This window comes from Diabrotica virgifera, chromosome 3 (assembly GCF_917563875.1).
Source record: "Diabrotica virgifera virgifera chromosome 3, PGI_DIABVI_V3a".
Classification (NCBI taxonomy): Eukaryota; Metazoa; Arthropoda; class Insecta; order Coleoptera; family Chrysomelidae; genus Diabrotica; species Diabrotica virgifera.
Window position 1 is genome coordinate 175,541,620 of NC_065445.1, and position 27,732 is coordinate 175,569,351.

Here is a 27,732-nt window from a genome sequence, read left to right on the forward strand (position 1 = left end):
GACCTTTGTGGTTATTGTCCTGAATCGATAGGCGAGTCGATAGTCCTCAGTTTTTGCTAACACATAGCGAGAAAAATCAAAATTCATGAAAAAGTGACATGTCTTGTTTTTCTCCTGTACTCTTCATATGCAAAGCCGTGTTTTGTGTGACTTAGTATAGAAACTTTCTGCATACAAAAAAAATAGATAATCTAATTTAACAACTAACCCAAAATTATGTAGCCATTTTTCATATATCTCGTTATTTTCATGCAGTATTCTAAACATCGACAAAGGAAACGCTGATGCCATCTACGTAAGAGGAATGTGTCTCTTCTATGACGACAATTTGGACAGTGCATTCCAACATTTTCAACAAGTGTTACGATTGGCTCCGGACCACACTAAAGCTATGAATATTTACAAGAGAGCAAGGTTATTGAAAAAGATGAAAGAAGACGGCAACGAGGCATATAAGACTGGCAAATTTCAGGTGAGATCAACTAGTTCAATATTAGTGAAAGCTTTCATTTCCTTAAGGGGGGGGGGTGTGGCTTGAAATCAACATATCAAGCACATTTTTGTGAATTTTTTTCGAAGCTGTGGTACAATTATTTTATTTTTAAATTAAATAAGCATATTAAGTACAATTCAAAGAATATTTACAAAAAAATTCAATCCAAAATATTGAAAAGTAAGCCATTGGTGACAAATTTTGACAGGCAGCTCACAAAAAAATGGATTTTGCGGTGGACATCAGAACTCATCACTAGATCATACGAAACAAAAAATTCAAAAATATTTAATTAGCCTATGAGTTTCACGAGGTCACAACGTCGAGTTTTTTATTATTAATGATTTTTGAATTTTTGGCATCACTCAGAAATCAAAAAAATGAAATTTTTGGTAAAAATTTTGTGAAAATCAACAGATTTATTATTGTTGAACAAAAAATAAGCAAAAAAGAAAAATATCTCGACGTTGTTACCTCATGAAATGACTCAAAAAAATATGTGCAAAATATCAGGTAGATCGGCCGAGTAGTTTTTCAGTTACAATGTCCACCGCATTTGAAAAAGCAGTTTTGAGAAAAATGCGTTTAAAGTTTTGACAACTGAATCTTCTCTTCTTATTTGTCTGCAAAATCGTAAAGTGATGCACATTTAAATATGTTTTTTGAATCGAGGAGTAATCTACAAAAGAGAAGGCGAACAGTTGTTTAACGTTTCTCACTTCGCTCAAGCATGCTGGCGCGAAGTCGCGGCAAAGCGAGTCGAAGGTAGGAATATTCAACACGCTGTATCTCTGGTAATTTTACTCCGATTATTTTGAAATTTTCAGAGAGTATTCTTGAAAGTATGCACTTTTATTTGAAATGAAAAAATTTATATATATTTCAAACCATACCCCCCCCCCCTTAAATACAATCATGATTAGTGAGCATATTTATTTTGAGTAGTCTTGTTGACTATTTAGCTCTCTGCTCAGGTATATGAAGCTTTGGGAACTCTGAAGGGTGATACCATTTATTTGTATGTTGGGTGTAATTAAATTACCACCATGAACAAATTTTGTTCATGGGGGTTTTTGTGGAATACCATAATTTTGGTTTTGGCAAGGTTAATGTCCAAGCCCAGCCTGTGACTTTCTTTTGATAATGTTCATCAATATTTTTAGTTGGTCTTCTGTTTCCGCTAATACTAAGGTGTCATCGGCATATCTTACATAGTTAATGACGATTCCATTGGCTCTGGTGCCTTCAGGGCAATCTTCGAGAGAATCTCTGATTAGGTGTTTAGCATATTATACATAAAGTAATAGGGGGGACAAAATGCACCCTTGAAGCACTCCTCGTTGTATGTTTATGTAATTGGTGTTTCCGTTCTCTTTTCGAACGCATCCTGTGTGGTTCCAGTATGTATTACTTATGATAGCTATGTTGTGTCTGTCCAACCCTACTTCCCTAATTAGGGGAGTGCATATAGATTTTCACTTCGGAAAAAATCAAACAAGATAGAACTTTTTGTAATTTCATTAAGAAATGTTTAATAAACAACATATCAAAAAGTTCTACTCGATAAGTGGGTGCTTCATTTTTTATTAAAGAAATGAACTACGAAATTATATGTTTTTTTTAAATAACTCCGAAAATATAAATTTTAGAAAAAAACTGACATGACCATTGAAAAATTCAGAAAATTTTACAAAAAAAAACTTATATAAAGAATTTTCTAAAATTAAATCTGTATCTTCTATAATTTTTTATTTATAATGCTAAAGTCACCCTTCTCACAAACATTGGCGCACTGTAAACTAACGTCCGGCGAAGTGCACGGTTGAGTTATTTTAATGTAATTCTTTAACTACTGGATCAAATAAAATTTTACAAATTGAACATGAAAAAAAAATCATTAAGCTATCTTATGGTTATAATAGAAAGAAATAAAATGTATGGGCATAAGTACAGTGTGTGCGGAAAGTGAGCCTTACATGAATTTTGTTTAAAAATGATTTAAAAATGTGTAACTAATACAATTTTTCCTATAAAACTCAATTTTGCACAACTTACCTTTCAAACATCTTACTAAATGATCTTTCATTCAAAAAAAATCTCAAAAATTTAATTCAAATGATATGACGTCTCAAAAAATGTAATTTTTGAAATATTCGTAGTTTTATAGAATTACCACCATTTTAAGACGGTATTACTCAAGTTTGAACAGATCTGTTACAGCTGTATAAGTGCTTTTTTAAAGTTTAGGATGTAATCTTTAAAATGCACTAAATTATTTTACTTTAGAAATGAAATAAACTATTTCTTTTTAAGAAAATTAAGAAAGATAACAAAAGTGTAATACAAAAACCGAAAATTACCAGCTAAAAAAATGTTTATACAAATTGATCAAAACTTTTTTCTGTAAAACTTATATAAAATACATTTAATAATAAGCTTCAACAATAATAAATGTTCAGCAAAAATTTTTTTTTAGCTCTTATACAGTATGTCTGCGTAACTTGGAACCTATTGATAACTTTTTTATTATCAGTTTTACGAAAAAAAAGTTATTCTTTATAAAATACTGTGCATCGCATATAATCTAAGATGCAATCATCAAATATCAAATTTAATTAATGTTGTACGAGGTATGTAAAAAATATGAATTTCACTCAAGAGTAAAGTATGGTATGTTTAACAGTAAATGGTTGAGTTCAATTAGTTACCACTATAAACATCCTGGATTAACCGATAATAGTATAAAAGGCCCGGTTTCAGGTAAAATTTATTTTAGGCTTTATTATGGGAGTACCCTCTAGTCAGTGTTAATTGCAAAAGACCAACTCTGTCTACTTCGGTGGCTTATCGCTCCGGGTGGGTCTTAACAATCGGCCAGGTCAGATAAATTTAATAATATTTACGACCGCACTAATTGAACTCAACCATTTACTGTTGAACAAACCATACCTTTACATTTCACAATATCGAAAATTGTTATTAAAAAAAGTTGTTTTGCATTAAAAAATTTGTTTTCGTGTTCAATTATATCCTTCTAATTAAAATATTGTGAATAATAAAGGCACTTAACTCTTAAGAAAAATTCATATTTTTTACATCCCTCGTATAAAATTAAAAAAGTTTGATATCTGATGGTTGTATCTTAGATTTTAGATCAGGGAGAGAATTTTATGAAGAATAACTTTTTTTCGTAAAAGTGATAATCACGCCTATTCTGTAACTCATTTCGATGATAGAAGTCAGTAAAATCGAATAGAAGTGGCCAAGTTGAATAGAAATAGTCCAAATCCGTATTCCATAACTACCTCGGAATCTCTACAATCGTAATGTGAATAGAAATCACTTCGACAGCATTTATCCTGTCGAGATGAGATTTCGATTATCGGAATTGTGGTTGACGCAAGCTCATTTTGTTTGGTTTTGACATTTATATTTTATATATAAAAATAATTAATTACTAATTATTTATAATTATTTATAGTATTTGTACCTTTTTTAGCTGCTTAACTTTTAGTCTGTGGTGTTATTTGTTTAGAGAACTATATAATACATTTCATTTAGACATGTTGTACGAGTATGAATTGGACCTAACCTTATTTATTTGCTACTTGGCGTCTGAATGTTTCCCATTCACAGTGTTGCCATATTTTGTTCGCATATTTCTTGTACAATTTCAATCAATGGTATAATGCACAAGAATAGCATACGATAGACTTCTTATGCGTTAATCGATAAATATGTTATACCAGTATACTTGTATATTTATCAGTCAACGCTCATAGTCTGAACAAATTATAGAAAAGATGCCATTTTTGGGAAAAGTTGTTTAGCAGTTATTTCAACTGGAATCAAATCTTAAAGATTGCATATTATTAGTAATATCAATTTTAAATAATTTATTAATAATAATGAACTAATAACATCAATTTAAATATCTTTGGTTTAAAAGCATTTATACTTCTTATCTTCACTTATCTTTTTTATTTATCAGTTTATCTTCTTTTTTATATCAATTTTAATTAACTCTAATTTAAAACAATTCTTTTTGCATCCAGTATTTACACTAATATTTTATTTACTTTTCAAAACTTTGAGGATAGTATGAAAACATTGAGGATATGGCAACGGTGTCATATTTCAAGTAACAAATAGGTCACAGAACCCTAAATTCGCTGGTTAATGCGCGGTTGCCACCTCCTCAGAACCGCGTGAAATAGAAGTCAGAGATTTCGATTACGATATGAGTTACAGAATACCAATCCAAACAAAAAAATGACGCGATAGATATCAAACATTCCGATTTTGGGTAATTACGATTCGACTTGGTCATTTCTATTCGATTTGTTAAAAGTTACAGAATAGGGCTGAATAAAATAGTTATCATAATTGTAATAAAATGATGATGAGTATCCGTAATTTGAGAAAAAATTGAAATTTTTTTTTTTTTTTCGGTTAAAATGATGTAATTGTATATTTAGACATAGTTTCTAATTTCAAACAACTTTTCATAATAGCATTTTTTGATATTCTGGAATATAAAAGTACTTTACTCTTTAACGAAATTCATATGTTTGACATAACTCGTATAAAATTGATAAAATTTGATATCTGATGGTTGAGTTTTAAATTTTTGACTATTCAGAGCATTTTATTAAGAATATTTTTTTTCGTAAAATTGATAATAAAAAAGTTTTCCATGTGGTTCCTAGCTACGCAGACACACTGTGTAAGAGCTTCTGTATAATAAGAATTTTTAAATTGCAATGCCATATTCGGATTCAGCATAATCAAAAACAAAATAGAAACATACTTGATCAAAGTAAAATGATCAATTTAACGATATTTTTAAAATTATTTAAACAAAACAATTGTTTTTGTTTAAACAATTAATAAACAGTTAGCGGCCAAATCTGCGAGTAGAACTTTTTACTTTAACATGTATATAATTTAACAAAAAAAGTTTTAGAAAAATATAAGCTTGTTTGAATTTTTCCGAAACAATGCATGTTTTCGTTCTAATTGCACTCCCCTAAATATTATAATATTATTTAGAAAATCTATTTCGTATTTCAGGAAGCTTACAATCTCTACACAGAAGCACTGCAAGTGGATCCTTTCAATAAAAAAACCAACGCAAAATTGTACTTCAATCGTGCCACAGTTCTAGCCAGACTAACTAAGACTCGTGAAGCTATAGAAGACTGTACGGCTGCCCTGCAATTAGATGACACTTACCTTAAAGCACTCATGAGACGAGCCAAATGTTATATGGATCTTGGGGAGTTTGAATATGCTGTGAAAGATTATGAAAAAATTTGCAAAATAGATAAGAGCAGGTACGGGTGTTTTATAATTTGATTTTGAACGTAGCTCTGGCGCTAATTATCTATTTATAATGAATTGATATAATATATCAATTCTGATGGGCAAACTCAACGGTTTCTAATGGATTTTTGGCTGTTGATTACGAATTTCGAGAGTGAATTTCGATCCGAGTGGTCGAAAAATTGTTAACAATTTAATTGTGTATAAATTAGCCGTATAAACAATTTAAACACAATTAAATTGTTTATACGGCTCCAGCTCATAAACTAAAAGAGATAAAATAAAATTTGTTCCTTAACAAACAACAAAGAAAATGGCGTTTACTAAACATAAATCCAACAATTAGAACTCTAAGATATTGTAAAATTACAAAATTATTGCATAATGCAATGCAGCTTGCAAAATATAAGTATTTTTCGATCGTAACTCGGCTTCTACGCATGCAAATGAGCTTTACAATATCTCATTTTAAAGCGTAATTCATAGACTTTCAAATAAAGTTTATTAAATTACTTTATTTTTATTTGTATAGAAGTTATACCCGTTTGAAGTTATAATTTTCTTTAAAAAATTGTACATTAATTTGTTTATCAGAGTTTTAAGCAAATTTGAGCAATAAACATTTCTACTTTAATTAACATTAATGATAGAAGAAGTCAAAAGAAACATTTTGAGCTTAGAAATATGTTCGTAGGTTTATTTTTGGAAAAGATATCGATACAGTAAAACCTGCCATATCCGGATCAATGTGGCGACAGACCGATCCGGATATCAAAAAATGCGGATATCAAGACCACTTCTTTTATAGTCTCTAAAACGTTTTCTCCTTCATACTTTCCAGTAATCAACGCCGTCAATAACTTTCGTCGATATACACGTTTTATAGATTCTATAATACATTGATCTATAGGCTTACAGAGGAATGTCACATTTGGGGGCAAAAAAGACACTTTATTTCGCCATCTTTTAGTTCTTTTGGGTCGGGATGAGAGGGTACGTTATCCAACAGCAGAAGTGGCAAAACTGCCTTTCTCGGTAGATTTCGTTAGATGCGGACGGCAGAACCGTCCGGATATGGGGAGGTCCGGATGTGGCAGGTTGTACTGTATTTTAATGGCGCGCTATGAGTGCGTTAGCGGGTACCTGTCGGCGAATAGTCGGTGACAAATTGTCAGCAAATCGCATGTGCACTTTAAAATAATATAAATAATACCATTAATAGATAAATAAAACAAGGTATATTTAGCTAGTATAATTTAATAATTAGTTATTAATATTAATTAAAAGTAAATATACCTTGTATATTTATCTATTAACGGTATTATTTATATTAGGGGAGGTTAGGATTTGTCGGCGACAAATTGTCCAGGATATCCACGAACGCATCTTATGATTTGCAAGATCGGCTCACAGCGAAAAGGTTCACGCGAAAAGGTGATACGAGGTACTGTGTAATGATTTAATTAGAAAAATTATATGATACAATTGTATTAGGATTTTAAAAAAGGAAAAATAAAGATAACGTATACACCTATAATTATAATTTGTATCGAAAGGTTCGTGCGCGAACCTTTTCGCTGTGGCCCGATCTTGCCCTCGGAGCTCTATTAAAATATCGATATCTTAGCCAAAAGTAAACCTGCTAACATTTTCTTAAGCTCGAAATGTTTCTTTTGAGTTCTTCTACCATTAACCCCTTCGGTACGGTGATGCACCCGTGTGCATCATGCTTGAGTGTCTGCTCAGTACGGTGATGCACACGGGTGCATCATGAGTTTTCGTTTGCCATAAGGCGGTGCCACCATCCTCATCATATTTCAGATATTTTTGTTTCGACCGAATTACCTTATTCAAATCTAAAAGTGGGGAAACCACGCCCAAAAGTGGGTGATGTCCAGAAGGAGATTAGATTTAGTTAATTTGATTAGTGATAAGGTTGTTTGGATGTTTGACTGATGGGATTGTGTGGGAGGTGAAGTTACTGTGCTGCTGTTTACAACTTACCTTACTATCCCTTGCAAGATAATTCGGATGGAATTCCCCAGATTAGGAGACTGGGACGATATCAAGCACAAAATAATCTGGGGAATTCTATCCGAATTATCTTGTTTATCTTTAAATGGTATTTTGTGGATAAAATTTAATTTAACTCACATACTATGTAGAATAATAAATTTAATAAAAATAGTTTTATTTCTAAAAAAGTATTATTATTACATAAACTTTAATAATTAGTTGTAGTGTGATGCTGTATTTTAACCGACTGTGCGAAGCCGCTCGGTATACGCTCGAATCCGTATATAGGAGCCGATTTGCCGAATGACGGTCCGGCACGAAGGGGTTAATGTTAATATAGTATAAATGTTTATTACTAAATTAATTTCCTTAAAACCGTTATAAACAAATGAATGTACAATTTTTTAAGAAAATTATAACTTCAAACGGGTGTACTTTAATACAAATAAAGATAAAGTAATAACAAACTTTGTTTTGAAGTCTATGAATTAAGCTTTAAAATGAGATATTGTAACGCTCATTTACGTGCACAGAAATCGAGTTACAATCGAAAAATGCATATTTTGTAATTTGCATTATGCACTAATTTTAAAATATCTTTAATTCAATTGTTAGGTTAAGTTTATTAAACGCCATTTTCTTTATTTTTTATTAAGGAACATTATCTTTTTTAGTGAGCCTTATAAACAATGTATAAAAATTTATTGTTTATAACTTAATCATCTTGAAGAAGACTACTAACTCAGTGAGAACTTTATTAGTGGACTGTTCAGCATAGGAGTGAATTTAAAATAAAAAAAAAACAGTAAAAAACCAGACCTTAAAGTAAATTGCAATAAGAATATCTCCTACCTTGTCATTTCTCGTTGCACAAGCTGGAGCAGGCCTGCTATTCCTCGTACTGCTATTGCTGAGTAGTATAAATCACTCGCGAGGACTATATTGAGTTTGTATACACTTTTCGGAATAATTGTAAGTGACTGTTAACCAAGAGAGTTGGTTGGCGAATTGTCTTTTTAAAATGATACGAGTAGGTAGGTAATTATATACAAAAAACTTTAAGGTTTTTACTTGAAAATAAAGATAAAAATTAATACATACTCACTGAATTAGGTATTGGCTACTCGTATATACGGGGTGTCCCAAAACTAATAAATAATTAGAAACAATGGAAATAATAAATTCTTTCAGTACCTGAAAAGGTTGTGGGCGAACCACAACCGCCCACCACAATACGCAGTATTGTTACGGCTCAAAAGGCAAATGACATAATTTTACTATAGAGCGTTTATATATACCACTATTAGTTTTCACTGTGGCCACTCTAACTATACCATCAGATCCAGGATGAACCTCAATTATACGGCCCAAAGGCCATTGTAGCGGGGGAATATTATTTTGGCGGATTACCACTAAGGTATTTAGTTGGACGTTTGGAGACGGAGAATTCCATTTAGCCTTTTGATGAAGAGTTTGGAGGTACTCCTTAGACCACCGCTCCCAAATCTGTTGGTGCAACTTATTTAATAATTGCCAACGATTCAACCGATTGTGCGGAACATCGAGCAACGTTTCTTCGGGCGGAGCACTCAAAGGCTCCATGGTCAAAAAATGTCCTGGAGTTAACGCACTAAGATCGTTCGGGTCTGAACTTAACGGGCATATTGGCCTCGAATTCATGATGGCCTCAATTTGAGAAAAAATAGTATATAACTCTTTAAAAGTTAGTACTTGTTCTCCAATTGTGCGAATTAAATGACCCTTTACTGTCTTAATATTAGATTCCCATAAACCTTCAAAGTGTGGAGAAGAAGGGGGAATGAGATGCCATTGAATAGATTCATGAGAAGCAGCTTGTGATGCCAATCTGTTAAGTTCTGCTCTGGCTCCAACAAAGTTAGTGCCATTGTCACTATAAACATGTTGACATCGGCCTCTACGACTGACAAATCGCTTAAACGCAGCTAAAAACGCGTCAGTGGATAAATCAGATACGAGCTCTAAATGAAGAGCTTTTGTTGAGAAACAAATGAAAAGCGACAAATACGCCTTTAAGAGTTTGAGACTTTCGAAGTTTGGAAGCTCTTATAGGAAAAGGGCCCGCAAAATCAACTCCAACATTACTGAAAGGTTTTAGTTGAGATATTTGAGCTAGCGGTAGATTTCCCATTAACGGAACTGGAGACAAAGGATTCACCTTAAAACATTTAACACATTTAGACAGTACTCTACGAATGGCTCGTTTGGAAGATATAATCCAAACACGCTGAGAAATTAGGTATTGAACAGTTTGAAGCCCGGCGTGTAGATATTGCAGATGAGTAGATTCAATAATCATATCAGTTAATTTACAACTGTTACGAAGTAATGCCGGAAATTTGCGACCATACGAAATGGGCGCATTAGCTAGGCGACTACCTACACGTAGAATTCCCTTTGCATCGATAAAAGGTGAAAGCTTTCTTAAATTTTTTGGAATCAGCTGTTTATCTTGGATAAAATTTATTAAAGTATTAAAAAAGATCTGTTGTGTTCGTTTAACAAAAACCAGTAAGGAGTTATGTTGCTCCAATAAACTTAAACAACCTATTTCCAGATTACCATATCGGTTTTTGGTTACATAATGAAAAAAAAACGAATAATGTAACACAAACATCGAACACACCTATTTAAAGACGAATGACGATCCAATAAAATATCTAAAAAATTATTGGGAATTTCAGCAATCAATGTGACAGTCCGCACTTCCAAATTTACATTAGTAGACTCATTTGAATTAAGTTCAAAGAACGTTAGTGGATCAGAATGTAAGAAGGTTGGCCCCGCCCACCATTTGGAACAGTTAATTAACTCGGAGGGTAAGCAACCCCTTGAACCAATGTCAGCAGGATTTTCTTCAAAAGGAACATAATGCCAACATGAAGAAGCTACTCGTTCCTGCACATACGCTACTCTATTGCTCACAAAAGTTTTCCACTGATGAGGGGAAGATTGTAACCAACGTAATGTAACAGCAGAATCAGAATAACAGTATATTTCCTTGATTTCTACTTTATCTTTAATAACAGAAGAAACAAAGGAGACTAGTCGAGCCACTAAAACCGCAGCAGACAATTCTAATCTTGGAATAGTAAGTCCCTTATTAATGGGTGCGACCTTAGATTTAGCTATAACAAAAGAAACAAAAGGTTGGCCTGAAGGTGATAAGCATCGAAAGTACAAGACAGCGCAGTAACCTTTCTCGCTAGCGTCACCAAAACAGTGAACTTCTAAGCGTAAAATATCGTCAATAAACGACGAGGTAAATTTAATTTACTCAAATATGCTACATCATCAATGTATTTTTTCCACAAACGTATAATTTCTTTTGATGGAGCATCATCCCAACCAATCTTTTGAGTCCATATTCTTTGAATAAGGTGTTTAATTAGAAATGTTATTGGAGATAAAAATCCAAGAGGATCAAATATTTTTGCTAAATTGGACAAAAGATGACGTTTTGTACAAGAATAGTCTAAAACTTGAACTTTAAAAGCAAATGTATCCGAAGAAGCGTCCCATTCCAACCCTAATACTTTAAGTGTTTTGGACGAAATATCATCATTAAATGTAAGAGGTTTTATTGCTAAATCTGATACAGCTAATCCTTTCAATAAATCGGGTACATTACTGGACCATTTTTTCAACTCAAAACCTCCTTTGACAAGTAAAGCAATAAGTTCGTCTCTTAGTGCTAAGGCATTTTCGAAACTAGGACAGGAAGAAACGATATCATCAACGTAGGTTCCAGTTTTAAGTGCCTCGGCTGCTAGAGGAAACGAATCCCCGTCATCATTAGCCAACTGATGTAGACATCTAATAGCAAGATAAGGAGAACAAGAGAGACCATAAACAACTCTGTTGATACGAAGATCTCGAACAGGTTCAGAATTATTAGAACGCCAAAGTACTCTTTGATAATCTGTTTGAGTAGGATTAATTAAAATTTGCCTATACATTTTAGAAATATCGGCCGTAATTACATAACCATGCAATCGAAAATTAATCAAAATTGTACAGATGTCAGTCTGAAGCTTAGGACCAGTGAATAATGTGTCATTGAGTGAGGGTTGATTTGGAAGATGCCCGGAACCATTAAAAACGACCCTTAATTTACTTGTTAGACTTTCAGGTCTTAAAACACAATGATGCGATAAATAGTAAACATAAGGTGAATCGAAGTTATTCAATGGGACAGGTTCCATGTGACCGAGCTCAACAAATTCCTTCATAAAGGTCAGGAGATTTTTGAAGCCTTCTTTCTAATGAATAAAACCTACTAAGAGCAAGTGATCTAATATTAGGAAAGACAGGATTTTCTTCCTTAAAAGGTAGATCTACTACAAAGCGTCCTGATTGTTCACGCGTATAAGTATTCATAAACATATTTTCCACTTTAGCGTCATCAGGAGCTAAGCAAAAAACTTCAGGGACTGCTTCTAATTCCCAGAATTTCTTTATTTGCTGATCCAAAGAAACCGTATCTTCAACTTGGCAAAATAAAGAAGTAAGAGTAGGTGCCTTTGAAATATTTACTTTTACCATAAGCACATAGCCAAATATAGTATTAATTGCATCAGGTTGATCTTGATTGCCGTAAATACGTCCATCCAAAAGAATTGTAGAGAATACATCAGCTCCTAAAAGAATGTCTATGGATTCTCTACGAAAGAAGTTATCATCTGCTAACTTTAAATTAGCAATATGGGGCCAAGTATTAACTTCTAAATTACATAAAGGCTGATCCTCACATATTTTTGTCAAGACACGCATCGGTTGTCAAAATAGGAGAAGATTTACGTACTGGTTTAAAAGAAATGGTAACCCGACCTAAATTAGTGTTCGACTGCATAGAACCTAATCCTTGGATGTTAGCTGAAGTTTTCATGGGACGTAAACCTAAACGCCTAAGGGTCTTTTGACAGATGAAGGACGTCATGCTTCCCGAATCTAACAGACACCCAACAGGTTGGTAGTTACCGTGACAATCAAGCACCTCAATACATGCAGTGGAAAGCAAAGTACTATCAGCGGAAGAAAAACACACAGACACGGATGATCCAGTCGTTGAATTTGAAGTGGATGCCGCCGAATCTTGAACATTCTCTTCTTTCTTAGAAGAGGAGAAGCAAAGTAGTGTATGATGTTTTTTATGGCACGAGTGACAAGTCCATGTAGGTTTGCATAGGCTAGAACGATGTGATCCAAGACAGTTAATACACATCTTGTTCTTTTTTATTAATTGAAATCGATCTACATGAGATTTTGCCAAAAAAACGGAGCATTTATAAATGGCATGGGTATCATTAGTTTTACAGATAGAACATTTTGGTTCAGGTTCTGTTTGAGCAAGCAATGATGTAGATTTGGAAGAAGTAGGTTTTTTAGAAAAGTTAGATTTTGGTTTAGTGTGAAAATCAATCAGTTTTTTATAGCTTGGGATGGTTGAATTATTATGAAAAAACTCAAAACGTGTTACTAAAGAAACAGTTAATCGTTTTAAAATCATTTGAACAAGTATAAAATCCCAATGTACTGTGGGTAATCCTAGCTTATTTAGAGATGCCACATTTTTCGAAAATGTATCTAACTTGCATAGTTCTTTTGGATCTTCTGAAGTCAGTTGTGGTGAACTTTCAAGGTTATTTCATAAATTGGCAGCGATTACCCTGACATTATTAAACCTTTCACAAAGCAGATCATAGGCAATTGGATAATTGTTTGCTGTGATGTCAATATGATCCACAGCATCGCGCGCTGCACCCTTTAAACACGATAGTAACAAATTAAATTTGTCAATTGGTTGTAAGTAAGTAAGAGTATGAACGCGAGCATCAAACTGATCTATAAAACTTCTAAATTCAGTTATTTTTCCACTGAAAGATGGCAATTCCGGTTTCGGTAAATTAAAATAATTTATAGGTAAAGGATTATGAGACTGTGAGGTTGATGTAGTTTGCTGACTTGATGTTGAGGATTTTCTAAAGGCTTGCACGTATGTTAATTTAATTTTATAATATAATTTGTCAAAATTACTACGGCAATCATCTTCGACTTAAATAGCGCGTCCTCATTATCTTGCTCAGAAACTAACAATTATTTTATTATGAAGATCATAAAAATTGTCACGAATTTTTTCCAATCCTTCATACATAACTTCCAAAACCGGGTAAAAATTCTTATCGTCTGCAGCTACCTTTAAAGCAACATCATGAATTTCAGTCATTTGTTGCACTTCAGCTTGTCTTAAAGATTGATATTTTTTAATTTTATCTGCCATTTTGTAAATTTAAATGTAGTATTAATAAATTTAGAAAAATATGAAATTTGCGTTAGGAAATAAAATAGGTTCACCACACGAAAATTAATAAAATACAACCGAACTTTGTGCTAATAAAATAGAAAACTATGTCCTCTGCTATTTGAATATTTATAGACAAAAAAAAATTGTAAAACATAAACCCTTTAAATAAAAATTACTGTGTAAAATAAACACACAGTTTCATCTATAATAGAGTCAACCTCTATAATAATTATTATAACAAAATTTGTCTATTGGCCGACGTTGACACTTTAATAATAATTACTTTTACAATAATGCGTTCCTTTTTTACTTAAAAAACAACATTAACTGAGGTGTAGGTACCACCAACGATCGGCACAAACAAAAAAACAATTTACTAATTGATACGTGATTTTAATTTTGTAAAGAATATTTTATCGCTTTATGTTAAAGAATAACAAAAAAATAAAGTCAAAGGAAATGCGGTTAAATAACCTGAATTTGATTCTGATCTTTGTAAATTAGCAAGGTATGACAATAAAATCAAACAATTCAGGTTTAAAAGAAACTTTCCCCGACTATATTACCCTCTTAGAAAAATGAAAAATGCAAGAGAAAAAAATATAGAAAATGGATCTATCAGGCTCGTAACGGATCAATAAATCATCTTGGAGAAGACTACTAACTCAGTGAGAACTTTATTAGTGGACTGTTTAGCATAGGAGTGAATTTAAAATAAAAAAAAAATAACAGTAAAAAAAACCAGACCTTAAAGTAAATTGCAATAAAAATATCGCCTACCTTGTCATTTCTCGTTGCACAAGCTGGAGCAGGCCTGCTATTCCTCGTACTGCTATTGCTGACTAGTATAAATCACTCGCGAGGACTATATTGCGTTTCTATACACTTTTCGGAATAATTGTAAGTGACTGTTAACCAAGAGAGTTGGTTGGCGAATTGTCTTTTTAAAATGATACGAGTAGGTAATTATATACAAAAAACTTTAAGGTTTTTACTTGAAAATAAAGATAAAAATTAATACATACTCACTGAATTATTTATTGGCCTACTCGTATATACGGGGTGTCCCAAAACTAATAAATAATTAGAAACAATGGAAATAATAAATTCTTTCAGTACCTAATAATTAATTATAATATTGAAAAGAAAATGAATTAAAAATATTCTTTACAACAACAAGAAAATTAAAAATTGTTATTCCTACTTGTGTGGACGAACCAATAACAATTTTTTGACGAGTCGGATCGATATCCACCCTTGAAATTCGTAATCGGCAGTCAAAAGACCATAAGGAACCGTTAAGTTAGCCCATCAGATTTGAAAAGGCCATGGTGACCTAGCTGGTGCTTACACCAAATAGCACTGTGCAGAGTGTTAGTAGCTTCATAATAGTTACATTCAGTTTGGTTTTTGTGGTCAACGAATTGTCCCTCTCTAGTGTAACTCTTATTATCTTTGCATTATTATTATTGTTATCTTAGAAAAGACTATTGCACAACACCATAGGCAAGTACGTCAAATCTCTTTTTTTTTTATAAAACAACGTCAACAACCTTTAAAACAAAACCCTTTAATCAGTGTGTTTTGCCAGTGTTGACTTACGGTGCGGAAACGTTGACCATGACAAGGAGAACAGTGCAAAATATTCCTGTGTCTCAAAGGGCGATGGAGCGTGCTATGTTGGGCGTCTCACTACGAGACAAGATCCCAAACCGCCAGCTACGACAAAGAACAGGAGTACCTGATGTAGTAGATAGAGTAGCAACACTGAAATGGAACTGGGCAGGTCACGTGGCTCGAATGACAGATAATAGATCGACAAAGCGGATACTGGAATGTAGACCAAGAGATGATGCCTACCGAAGCAGAGGTCGTCCACCAACACGTTGGACTGATGATCTAAAACGTTGTCATATTAATTGGATGATACTTACTTACTTTCCGTGTCCGGAACACCAACAACTTTAAATTCTATCACTGTTACTAATAAACCAAGTATAAAAGTTATACTGAGAATAAATCACGTATAAGCAAAATCACTACCGATAAACATGGAATAACTTAGGTATAGGTTATACTTGGTATAAGAATTTAGTCCAAGTTTATATCGACCCACACCCTTGTTTAAGTCTGGTATAACCTATTTTATGACTGTCAAAGTCATCAGAGACAAAAATATATTATTTTTTTATTTGTTTTGTGAGTTGATGTATAATAAAAAAAAATGTGTTTAAGAGGTATTGTGGCTAACGAGGAAGTTGATAATTTAATTAACATGATGGAAAATACACGAAAAAGGAAAACTGTCAAAGAAAGCATAAATTCTTTTTCAAAGAGCCCAGAATAAAAATCCGGTTACCTAAAGATGATGTAAGATTTTTAGAAAAATTAGTAGGTGATTCACTTATTGTGAACAAGCGAGGAGGAGGCTTATCCTCTACTCTACAAGAAAAATAATGTCTTTATTTTCTATAATATGTAGAAAATCTCTCACAATTTTCTTCAAAATATGCTGAAATTAACATATTTACATTGCATTTATAAGTAAAATAAATTAAGTTGTTTACTTTTTCTTCACTTTCCCATTTAATGTAACGTTCTGTTTTATTTGAAGCCATTTTATGAAATACTCAAACTCAATATACAACATACGAAATAACGATTTATTAAAATACATCAGAAAATACAAAGTTCCTTTTATTCGATGCCATTTTATGAAATGCTCAAACTCAACATACAAGATAAGAAATAACGATTTATTAAAATATAGCAGAGAATACAACGGCCATAGTCCATCAAAAAATTATGTAAACTACATATTTTTTAGTTTATACGACTCATAAAGGGAAAAGAAACTGCGGGTAGTTCATCAAAAAATGACCGAATTTGGTGTGTTAGTTGTAGAGAAAAGTCAAAATTGACATATTTCACCCAATATATCGTTGTTTTATGCATTTGTGTAGAAGATTGCGGCGTTGCCAAACTATTATTTTGGAATAAAGTGGGAATACTTATAACTAACTTATACCGAGTTTATTGGTAACAAATTATTTTCGTATTATATCTACCTTATACTTAGGATAACTATTCTCGATATAAATACGGAATAACCTTAGAATACGAGTGTTTTATTAGTAAGGCAGTATATTTACAATGGTTGGCCACATAGGTGGCCCTGTCATTTGCTATAATTAAGTCTTCTTCTGTGCAGGTCTCTCTCATCTCTGTGCATGATAGTAGAAGCCGGCTGGTCTGAACCGCGCCACAGTCGCAGGTATCGTCCTCCTGGTATCTCACATTTTTTCAGGTTACTAGCTCAACGTGAAACGCCGGTTCTTAGTCTGTTTAGCGCTTTCCAAGTCGGATACGGTAAATTGTGTCCAGCAGCCATTTCCTCTGAGGGAGGAAAATGTGTCGCGGTAGCTGACGCTTGCCATAGGTGTATTCGGCGCGTCTCTGGCGCTTCGGGGATGGATCTTGATGTTTTCAGGAAGCTTTTCCGAGATCTTAGTCTGCTTGGCTGAGTTTGGTGGTCATATAAGGGGTGTCTTCTGTCCGTCTCCTGCTTTTTTCGTTCTACCTCTGACGTGACCTTCCTCCTGATAGGTGGTGGAGCAATCCCAGCTATGGGGTATACCTCTTTGATAGGTGTCGGTTTCAGGCAACCCGATATTATACAAACCGTTTTATTTAGAGCCACGTCGACGTTCTTTGCGTGAGCAGAATTTGTCCATACTGGTGCTCCAAACTCCGCGGCCGAAAAACATAATGCTAAGGCAGAAATGTGGAGAGTGTGTGGTTGTGCTCCCCATTTTGTATTAGTTAGCTTGCGGATGATATTATTTCTGGCACTTACACTCTCTTTACCACTTGACAGTGGTATCGGTAAGACAGAGTTCTATCCAGACGGACGCCAAGGTATTTTGGCGTTTCGTTGTGTTCCAGCATCTGACCACGCCATTCCACCTCCAGCGGCCTTCGGGCATTCTTGTTTCTAAGGTGGAAAGCACATACCTGGGTTTTTGTGGGATTGGGTTTCAGATGGTTTTTATCGTAGTATAGAGCTAAGTCTCCTAGGGCATCTGTCAGTTTCACTTCGACTTCATTGAAAGTTCTCCCTTAGCTGCCACAGCTGTATCATCAGCGTAAATAAATTGCCTTGTTTGTTGGTGTATGGGTTGGTCGTTGGTGTATATGTTGTATAGAATCGGCGCGAGGACACTTCCCTGTGGTAGCCCGTTTTTTTGGTCCCTCCACCGACTGTTCTTGGACTGGAGCGTTATGTAGAAGCGTCTATTCTGGAGGAGACATTTCACTAACCTTGTTAGTCGGAAACCCTTTGCAGTTTCGTAGAGTTTTGCGAGTAGCCGTTGATGGTTAACTGTGTCATAGGCCGCAGTTAGGTCTATGCACGCTACTCCTGTTATTTCTTTCCGTTCAAAACCATCTTCAATATGTTGGGTGAAATTAAGAATTTGACTGCAGCAGCACTTTCCGGGTCTGGATCCTGCTTGTTCTGGAATAATTTTAGTCTCTACATATTCAGCGATCCGGTTCTATATCACTCTTTCAAATGCCTTGAAAAGGTGGCACAAAAGAGAGACAGGTCTAAAACTCTTTGTATCCGGCGGATCCTTCCCTAAGAGGGCTACCACTCTAGCTTTCCTCCAGATTTTGGGGATTTGTAATGTACGGATGCATCAATTCATCATTTTTACGAACCACTCTACGGTTTTTAGTCCAAAGTTCTTTATTTGTTCTGTTCGTATGTCATCCAGGCCAGTCGCTTTATTATCTTTCATTTGGTGGATCGCGCCTCTCATCTCCTCCAGACAAAAAGAGGTACCTAGAACATCTCTTTCTTCGTCGATATTCCGTTGAGCTCTCACCTTGTTCTTTCTTACCGTTCATTAGAAGACGATGGGCTACCTGATCGGGTGTGACTTCTGTCATGTTGACTGCCGAAGCAGCGGGATCGTTGCCAAGATTCCGAATCAGCTTCCAGGCACGTCTGCTGTTTTGTTTCATGTCCAGACTCGTGACCAGCTTGCTCCACCTTTCCATTCTGTTGGCGGATATCGCATGTAACATTTCCTCCCCAGCCTGTATTGTTGCTTCCGAGAAAGGGTCTTGTTCATATCTTTTAAGTAGGGGTTTAGATTCTTCATTGAGCCCCGCTATATACTCAGTTCGACAACCTCTAGGGATAAATTTCCGTGATACTTGCTTTACGATTTCTACAAATTTATCGTATGAATCAGGGCAAGGTTCTAGCTGGAAAACTTCTTGATCCAATGCTTCAGAGAATTTTTCCCATTTTGCTTTAGTAAAGTTGAACCTTCTCTTGAAAGGAACAATTTCGTATCTGATTGCCGCGTTGGAAAGACAAGTTATTGGTCTGTGCTGTGTCTTTGGGAGGGCGTTTCCAACGATTTTTGTCACCTGGTCTCCAATTCTGTCGCTAAATGTATTGTCTGGGTTGTAACTTCTAATTGGATGATGCAAGAGGCACAAGATCGAAATAGATGGAAAATTATGAGGGAGATCTATGTCCAGCAGTGGACAAGCGAAGATTGAATGATGATGAATGTCAACAACAACTTGCAGTTATCCATTTTTTTAACACAATTGCTTTTCTTTAATAATCCTTTTTTTAAACGATTTCCTCTGTGTAAATCGAAACGTCAAATATTTTTAGGTAAAAAATTTGTCATTACAATCAACTGGCTAATCCCATGTAAACATAATATTTAACTTAGACATGCCACATGAAAACAGTTTCAGAACCTTACTGAAATCTAAAGTTGACATGTAGATAAATATTTTGAACTTGTACTATGCGTGGAATATCTAAAAGTCCATTTATGTATTACAATTGCCAAATATTTTAATATTATTTGTTTTTTATATATACAGAGAGAATAAAAAATTACTTCAAGACGCCAAATTAGCACTGAAAAAATCAAAGAGGAAAGACTACTATAAAATACTCGGTGTGGAACGAACCGCAGGTGAAGATGAAATCAAAAGAGCATATAAGAAAAGAGCGCTCATCCATCATCCTGACAGACACGCCAACGCTACTGAAGATGAAAAGAAGGAACAAGAAAAGAAATTCAAGGAAGTTGGTGAGGCGTACGGTATACTTTCAGATCCCAAAAAGAAAGCAAGATATGATAGCGGTCAAGATATGGATGATTTCGATGGAGGTATGTCAGGTAAGTTTAGGGTTTTCAAGAAAATTGCCCGCTTAAAATACATATATTTCTATTGAAATCAAATTTTAATGTGATTAACCTGCACTTAGTCGTAAAGTCTCAAAATATTTTTGATCCAACTCCAAACGGCCCCTTTTGAGAATAGTGCAACAACAAAACAGATTACGGCACGGCATTCAATGTGTTAAAGTAAGGTTCCAGCTTTTTCAACTTCATTTGCTCAAATTACTTGTATGCTTGATGTTTTTAGCTCATAGGCTAAATACTGAATACTAGTAAACACTATTAAAGTAACCTTTATTACAAAACAACATTTAAACAGCCACTTTAAACATGTGTGATGCAACAAACTGATAAGCCATGAACAAAATCATATCTGTTTTTTACTGAGCTAAGTGACACACACCATACTATATTATCATTCGTAAACGACAATATCGTTCAAAATAATCAAAATACATTGGAAAATGTAGTTGGTACGATTATTTCATTCATAGAGATTCTGACCACTAGAAAGCTACAAGAATAAAAATTACAGCGGGAATTTTTTTCAATAATTTCCCAACGTCAAGTATTACGTCAGATTGATGCCCTTCGTTGCTACGCAAAAATGAACATTCAGTGATATTAATGACAATTTTCAAGAATTTTCCTGAAGCTATCCCGAATTGAATGCAAAGGTTTCATAATGATCCGTCTTACTTAAAAAAAATAGAGGTGTAATACTCTATATCCTCTCTTACCACCCTAGAGACGGTGTTACCTTTTTTGAGAAACACCCTGTAGAAAAGATGTTAAAATGTTTTATTTTTTGCATAAAAACAGCGCGTCGTAGAAAAAAAGGAAAGATGGAACTTAACGAGAAATTCAAAAATAGTTTTAATTTGAAATATCTCAGTGGCGTACTATTTTTTCCTTTAAATAAATGTGAGTACATTACCCGTATGCGCGGCAATGATAAATATAAAATTCTTATTGTAAGTCAGAAAAAGCACAATAACTACCTTTTAAAATCCACCAAAATGTGTCCAGTAGTTTCGGGAAAATCGTAAAAAATGTGTAAAATTGTTTGTTCTTCAACGCCCTGTATCTTGAAAACGGATAGCGTTCTTTTTCTGAAACACCCTGTATAATGGTCATTCGTCAAACCTTTTGAGTCTACCTGTATGTAAATAGTTTTTCCATTGCAACTTTAGTACTTTATATTCGAGTTTCCAAATCTCAAAAATAAAACATAAATGAGTTTTAGTGCTGAAGGTTTTCACCTCCGATTTCGTTGAACCTTCATCGATTTTCATGAAAATTGGTGAGTAATTAGACGATACCTCAAGAAACATAGGTGACATGATGCCAACTTGCGCTTTTACCCTGGGGGTGGATGCCACCCCTTTTCTGGGGTGAAAATTATTTTATTAAAGATAATACCATAAATCGATAGAGGGTCAAATTCTAAGCAAAGTTTGTTATATTAAGTTATTAACATAAATCAATACTTTTTGAGTTATTAAAGATCAAAGATTTTATTTTTTCGTAAAAAAATGCATGTTTTTTACGTATAACCCAAAAACTGTTAGCTTGAAACTAAGAGAACCCTTTCGAATTTTTTAGGAAAAAGTGAAAAATCAAACATACGCCATTTCTACAAAAATTAAAATTTATAGTAATCCTTAGAAAAATTTCTTTGTATTAGTTTAAATAATGATTTTAACAATTTTCACCGGTTTAGAATGGATATTTTTGAAAAACGATATAATTTAAAAAAATCAGAATTTTTAAAATTATCGTCATTTTCATTTTCTTTTGATAATAACTATAAAAATCCTCAATATACGTAAAAAATGGTAAATAACCAAATTTTTGTTTTTTCTATATCAAATATTTTACCTTTTTTACCATTTCTGTAGAGTAAAAAATAACCGAGATAGAAACGTTTAAAGCTTAAATTTTGCTGCGAGAATCATATAACCGTGGGCATTTAATCTTTGATTTTTAAAAAAGTAAGAGGTTTAAATCATTAAATTTAACGCGTTTTAATAGCCTTTGAAATTACCTTTCAAACTGTTTTTAGGTGAACCTGATATCGTAAAAATTAACGGAGTTTTAAAAAAAACGATAACATTTTTTGAAAAAATTTTTAAAAGATAAAGTTGAAAAATTTTTAGAGCATAAATTTTAATGCTATTAACTTGTTCGGGATCTCATTTAATAGATATTTCTAAGTACTTTCACAAATGCTTAATAAGCTTATGTTAGAAAATGCATCATTTTTCCGTAATTTAAGCTTGAATATTGAGATTTGGGTACTCGCCGAAAAAAATATGCATTCAATTACCTATAACTCACTTTAAGTTAATATTAAAAGGTTTTTTTAATAAGTGGTTTATTTAGTTTTTTATTAGCTTTAATTTTGGTAATAATAACTTTTTTGTAAAAACTTATAGCTTTTGAGTTATCTATGAAAAATCGGTTAAAAAAATGCATTTTTCTTACGAAAAATTAAAATTTTTGATCTTTAATAACTCAAAAACTTTTGATTTATTTTAATAACTTTATACAACAAATTTTGCTTAGAATTTGTCCCTCTATCTAATTATGGGGTTATTTTTAATAAAATAATTTTCACCCCGAGAAGGGGTGGCATCCACCCCCAGGGTAAAAGCGCAAGTTGACACCATGTCACCTTTGTTCCTTGAGATATCCTCTAACCACTCACCAATTTTCATGCAAATCCATGGAGGTTGAACGAAATCGGAGGTAATAGCTCATATCCACCTTCAGTGACTCCACTATTTACTCACATTAGAATTGTTATCAGAAATGTTTTCTGTTTAAGTAGAAATAGAGAAACTTTACGCTTACATCTTTTTGTTTCAGATATAGATCCTACTCAAGTATTCCAAACCTTCTTCGGAGGAGGTGGAGGAGGCCATCACCATGGCGGAGCTCAGGAGTTCTCCTTCGGCAATTTCCCTGGCTCGTTCACCTTCCAGTTCGGTTAAACCATCTGCAACTCGGACGTACCTCGTACATTCCAGTGGTTGTAGAGATTTTAATTCTCTTTTTGTGTTATTGAATTTTCTTTTCTCTGATTCGTGTTAGTATTTATTTTAATTTTAAAGTTTTTTATGGAAATTTTAAGATTTTCAACAGTAAGGGTGCAAAGAGTTAAGCCAGTTAACCCATCGAAGGAAGCGTGCGAAAAAGTATACAACGTTTTACCATTTAAAGTGTGGTACTTTATCCGATAAAAAGTGTCCCAGTTAATACGAGTATATCCTAACAAAAGGTGCGAAATAGTGAAGAGGCAAGTTATCAAACTCGTAAAACATAGAATGTATAAATTGGAAAGGACAATTTGGAAAAATAAGTCTGCATTAAAACGATCATTTTTTATTGAAAACATTTTTTTTGTAAACTTTGTAGTTTTTTTTGTCTTCTATGAATTAGAACTTTTGTTGTAATATTATATTTTTATCTTATTTTTTTCTTATCTTATTTTTATCTTATTTTTATATTATGTATTTCTTTATTTTGGAAATTTTTATAATTAAATGAGAGTATAAGCTTCCACGACAAGAGCCTAGTTTCAATAAGTCGTCTTTCGATAAATATATTTATTTGTATTGTAAAATGTATTGCCTGTTAATATTTAATAAATCGTTACATATGCATTCAATGTCCTTTGACATTGTCCCAACACGTTGAACGCCGCGCGAATCATATATGATTCACGCTTATTTTACTTACAAGGCTGCGCGAATCACAATTGCTTCGCAGTGACTGTTATACCGTCAGGACCACGTCTCAGTCGGCCCAGAAAATCTTTAATATTATATACATTTCGGCGTTTAACGTATCAAAATATATTACGGTATATGGTATTCTTTACTTGAGCGCCTTTTCTGGTTGATGCAGTTTTTAGCAAAAATGCTACCTTTGAGGACTTTGAGGGCTAGTTTACTTTTTGCTATTCGTATGGATAGAAATTTGAGAAAAGGGGGAAGGCGATTTATTGAATATCTATCATTCGTTTGTTTTTTGGAATGTACTTGAACTTATATTTTCATGTATTGAATTTTGTGGTATAGTTTTACTTCAAACAACTTTTAGTAATTTAGATCAGAAAAAGAATAAAAGTAGAGACAAATACTGATGTCATATTATCTTTTAAATGATCACAACTGTTCTTTATTTAAATTACCAATATTGGTACATGGCTTTTTAGACTGATTTTTTTATCTTTCATATTTCGTCACTATTAAATATTATAAAAGTTCCGCAATTGCTATCTTATTACACAGTAGAAACCGAAGTGATTTGAAGCAAGTATGCTACTTCCACAACAAATACTCATTGATTTTGGTCAAAGACATTTGTATAGAAAAACTGTCGTTCAAATATATTTCCTAAAGTCCAAGGTAAATTCTAATTTTCGTGTTTCTTATTCATCTAAATTGGACATCCGAGTGTTGTCTTTTTGTTTTCCATATAACCATAAAAACAAAAAATATATAGACTTGAAAGTACTTTATTGCTTTTCAAAATATTTCACACCAAGATCGATACAATTTTGCATACGTTTAAGTTATTCCAGTCTTCAGTTGACACCTGCAAAATCGCTGTTTTAAAGACATCGATGGCTTCCTTTGGTAACTGGGATACTGTTCACGCATTGAATTCTTGATCTTTGGGCACGTGAAGAAGTTGTAGGGACTTAAATCGGGGCTATACGGTGGTAACTATTTTAAACTGTTTAACAATTCGATGTTTGAAGCTCAAAACTCTATATTGTCTTCTGGGCAGTGTCAGCACTTGCATTGTCCTGATGTAGGATGATTCGCCGTTGTGTGTTGCTTTGTTGGAATTTCGCGATAACTTCTGGTAAACAAACGGTTATATACCAGTAAGAAGTAACCGTTTTTCGACCTTCTAAAGCAATTTTTACCACAGGACCAGATTTTGACACAAAAGTTGCGACCATTTTCTTTCGACTCAATTCGAGAACAGATCACTTTTGTTGGTTTTTCCTCGTGAAACACCTACACAGCGGATTGGCGTTTATTTTCCGGTTCGTAGGAATAAACCTAAGATTTATCGCCACTAACCATACTAGAAACGTTTTTTGAGCTTCTTTCGTTGACTCGTTCCATTTTTTTTTTACATCAATTCACACGAACCGCTTTTTGCTCTTCTGTGAGTAAATGAGGGATCCAACTGAAAACCAACTTCGTAACACCCAGTTGTAGAATCTTTTGAATCGAGGTCTTTGAAATGCTCAAAGATGCCTCTATCTCCCGGTATATTACACGGCGGTCATCCTTAATCAGCCGACGAACCCCATCAACGTTTTTCTGTGTGACTACTTTTTCGAATAGACCAGATCTGGATTCGTCGCCGAGACTGAAGCAACCACGTTGAAATTAGCAATACCAGCAGTAAATAGTTGACCGGTGTGATGCTTCATTCCCAAACACAGAAACCATTTCAGCGAGACATTGCTGTTGGGATAATCCTCTGCAAAAATTGTAAAAAATTATTGCTCGAAAATGTTCTCGATTAAGATCCATTTTTCGACCGACTGGCTAACTTCAAAAAATTCACTGTATCTACGCAACTTGTTTTATCGCAATAAAACTCTGGGTTTGTGTCAACAAAAGATTGAGGTTACATTTGTGTCGAAAGGTTTTATTGGTACTGAGCTGTTATAAGCAAAACTAAAAAGACAAACCTCGTATTGCATGTACTTACAACATTCAAGTTCTCGTTAGTCGATAACATCAGATCTACCGCATTCTAGTGCTAGACAATTGATATTCTCTAATACAAATAATAAAATGGAAATTGAGATTATGGGAGTATTTGTTGTATTAAGTAGACTGTAAGAAATATTTGCTTGCTTTTTAAAAACTGTAGATTACATTAATAGCTTAGACACCTTTTACATAATACGTATTCAAGATCTCAATCTCTAGCTTGCAGTTTAATATCTCTAGCTCGCATCCATTTAAACCAGTTAAAAATTGACAGTGCAAATGATAGGTGTCACATAAGAAAATGTATCTAACCTTGTTTTAAGAACGTCATTATAAACAAGCTCTTTCGTTGCGTTTTCCTAGATTTAGGACACTGCACAACGTTTTGTTGTACAAAACTTGTATATTTTAAATAAGAAATTACCTTAATAAAATAAAAATTTATAAATTAAGTTGTTTTATTATCTAACCATAAGCAGCAATCCAAAGTAATTATATGTGTCGTATAGTTTCCGTCAAGATATAAGAAATTTACACCTGTTAATGTTACTAATTCCTCAATTATCTTTGCGACGGGTGGCACTAGTTATGGAACAGTTTACTAGGACCGGACTTTATATTATTTACAGAACTGACTTGTCGCCAGCCAGTGCAAAGAAATTATTTAAAATTAAAATATCTACACAATGCTTCGTAGTAAAAAAAATTTTGGTGTAGACGAATTAGTTTACTCACCTGAAATTAAATTGTTTGGATAAATTATAAACGATCGTAAACAATTTTCATGTTCAATCTTCTTTTGGCATTATAACCCTGGATGGGTCTTTGCCTGTCTGGCTATGCCCTTCCAATCGGATTTCTTTTGTGCCCTTCTTCTCCATTGTCTTAGGTTTATGGTTTTCAGGTCGTCTTCCACGTCATCCAACCGTCTCGTTCTGGGCCTTCTTTGTGCTGTTTCACATTATAAGAATTTTGAACGTGCGAGGGATTTCTCGTGCGGAAGTTTTGTCGCACTTGTCCTTTTCACACAATAAGAATTGAGTCGCACGAAGATATTTTGCTGTGTTGTTTGGTATATTATTTTTATTTACACTTTGTGGCCAAGGTAGGTACATGATACGATGTCTGATATGTATCATTACAAATGGGTATGTTTTGTCCTAACGTACTGTAATGCGTATTTAATTCATTTGCAATTTCTATTTTGTCAGTTATTATTTCTTATGTTTTTAATTAAAAGTCTTAATTTGTTTTTATAATCGTTGTTGTACTAAAGTAATAAACTATTCTAAATGGGAAATAAGCCACAATTTAACTAAGAAAAAATATTTTATTAACGTTTCGACGTCCGATTTGGGCGTCGAAACGTTAATAAAATCATTTTTTTAGTTACATTGTGGCTTATTTCCCATTTAGAATAGTTTATTACAAAAATGCCACAAAGAAATAGCTTCAGGACAACATTACAATCTATGTTTTTCATATACATAACTTAAAAGACCCTCCGTCATCCACTCATTTTTAAATGTTGTTCCCCTCGTTTTAAATGTTTTTAGATAATTTCACACAAGACGTGACGGCTCC

At 33.6% G+C, this 27,732-nt stretch overlaps 1 protein-coding gene across 2 annotated transcripts in view; it reads left to right on the forward strand.

The window, feature by feature from the left end:
- LOC114344671 (dnaJ homolog subfamily C member 7) overlaps positions 1-26,596 on the forward strand; it is a 123,270-nt gene extending 96,674 nt beyond the window's left edge. The window contains exons 5-8 of one of the 2 annotated variants that reach the window (XM_050645668.1): positions 256-472; positions 5,567-5,829; positions 20,094-20,386; positions 23,270-26,596. In XM_050645668.1, the coding sequence (XP_050501625.1) occupies positions 256-472; positions 5,567-5,829; positions 20,094-20,386; positions 23,270-23,394 (898 nt within the window). In that variant the 3' untranslated portion in view covers positions 23,395-26,596. Of the gene's footprint in view, positions 1-255; positions 473-5,566; positions 5,830-20,093; positions 20,396-23,269 lie in introns of both variants that reach the window. The other variant, XM_050645667.1, reaches the window with a different exon arrangement.
- The last annotated feature ends 1,136 nt before the right edge of the window (positions 26,597-27,732 follow it).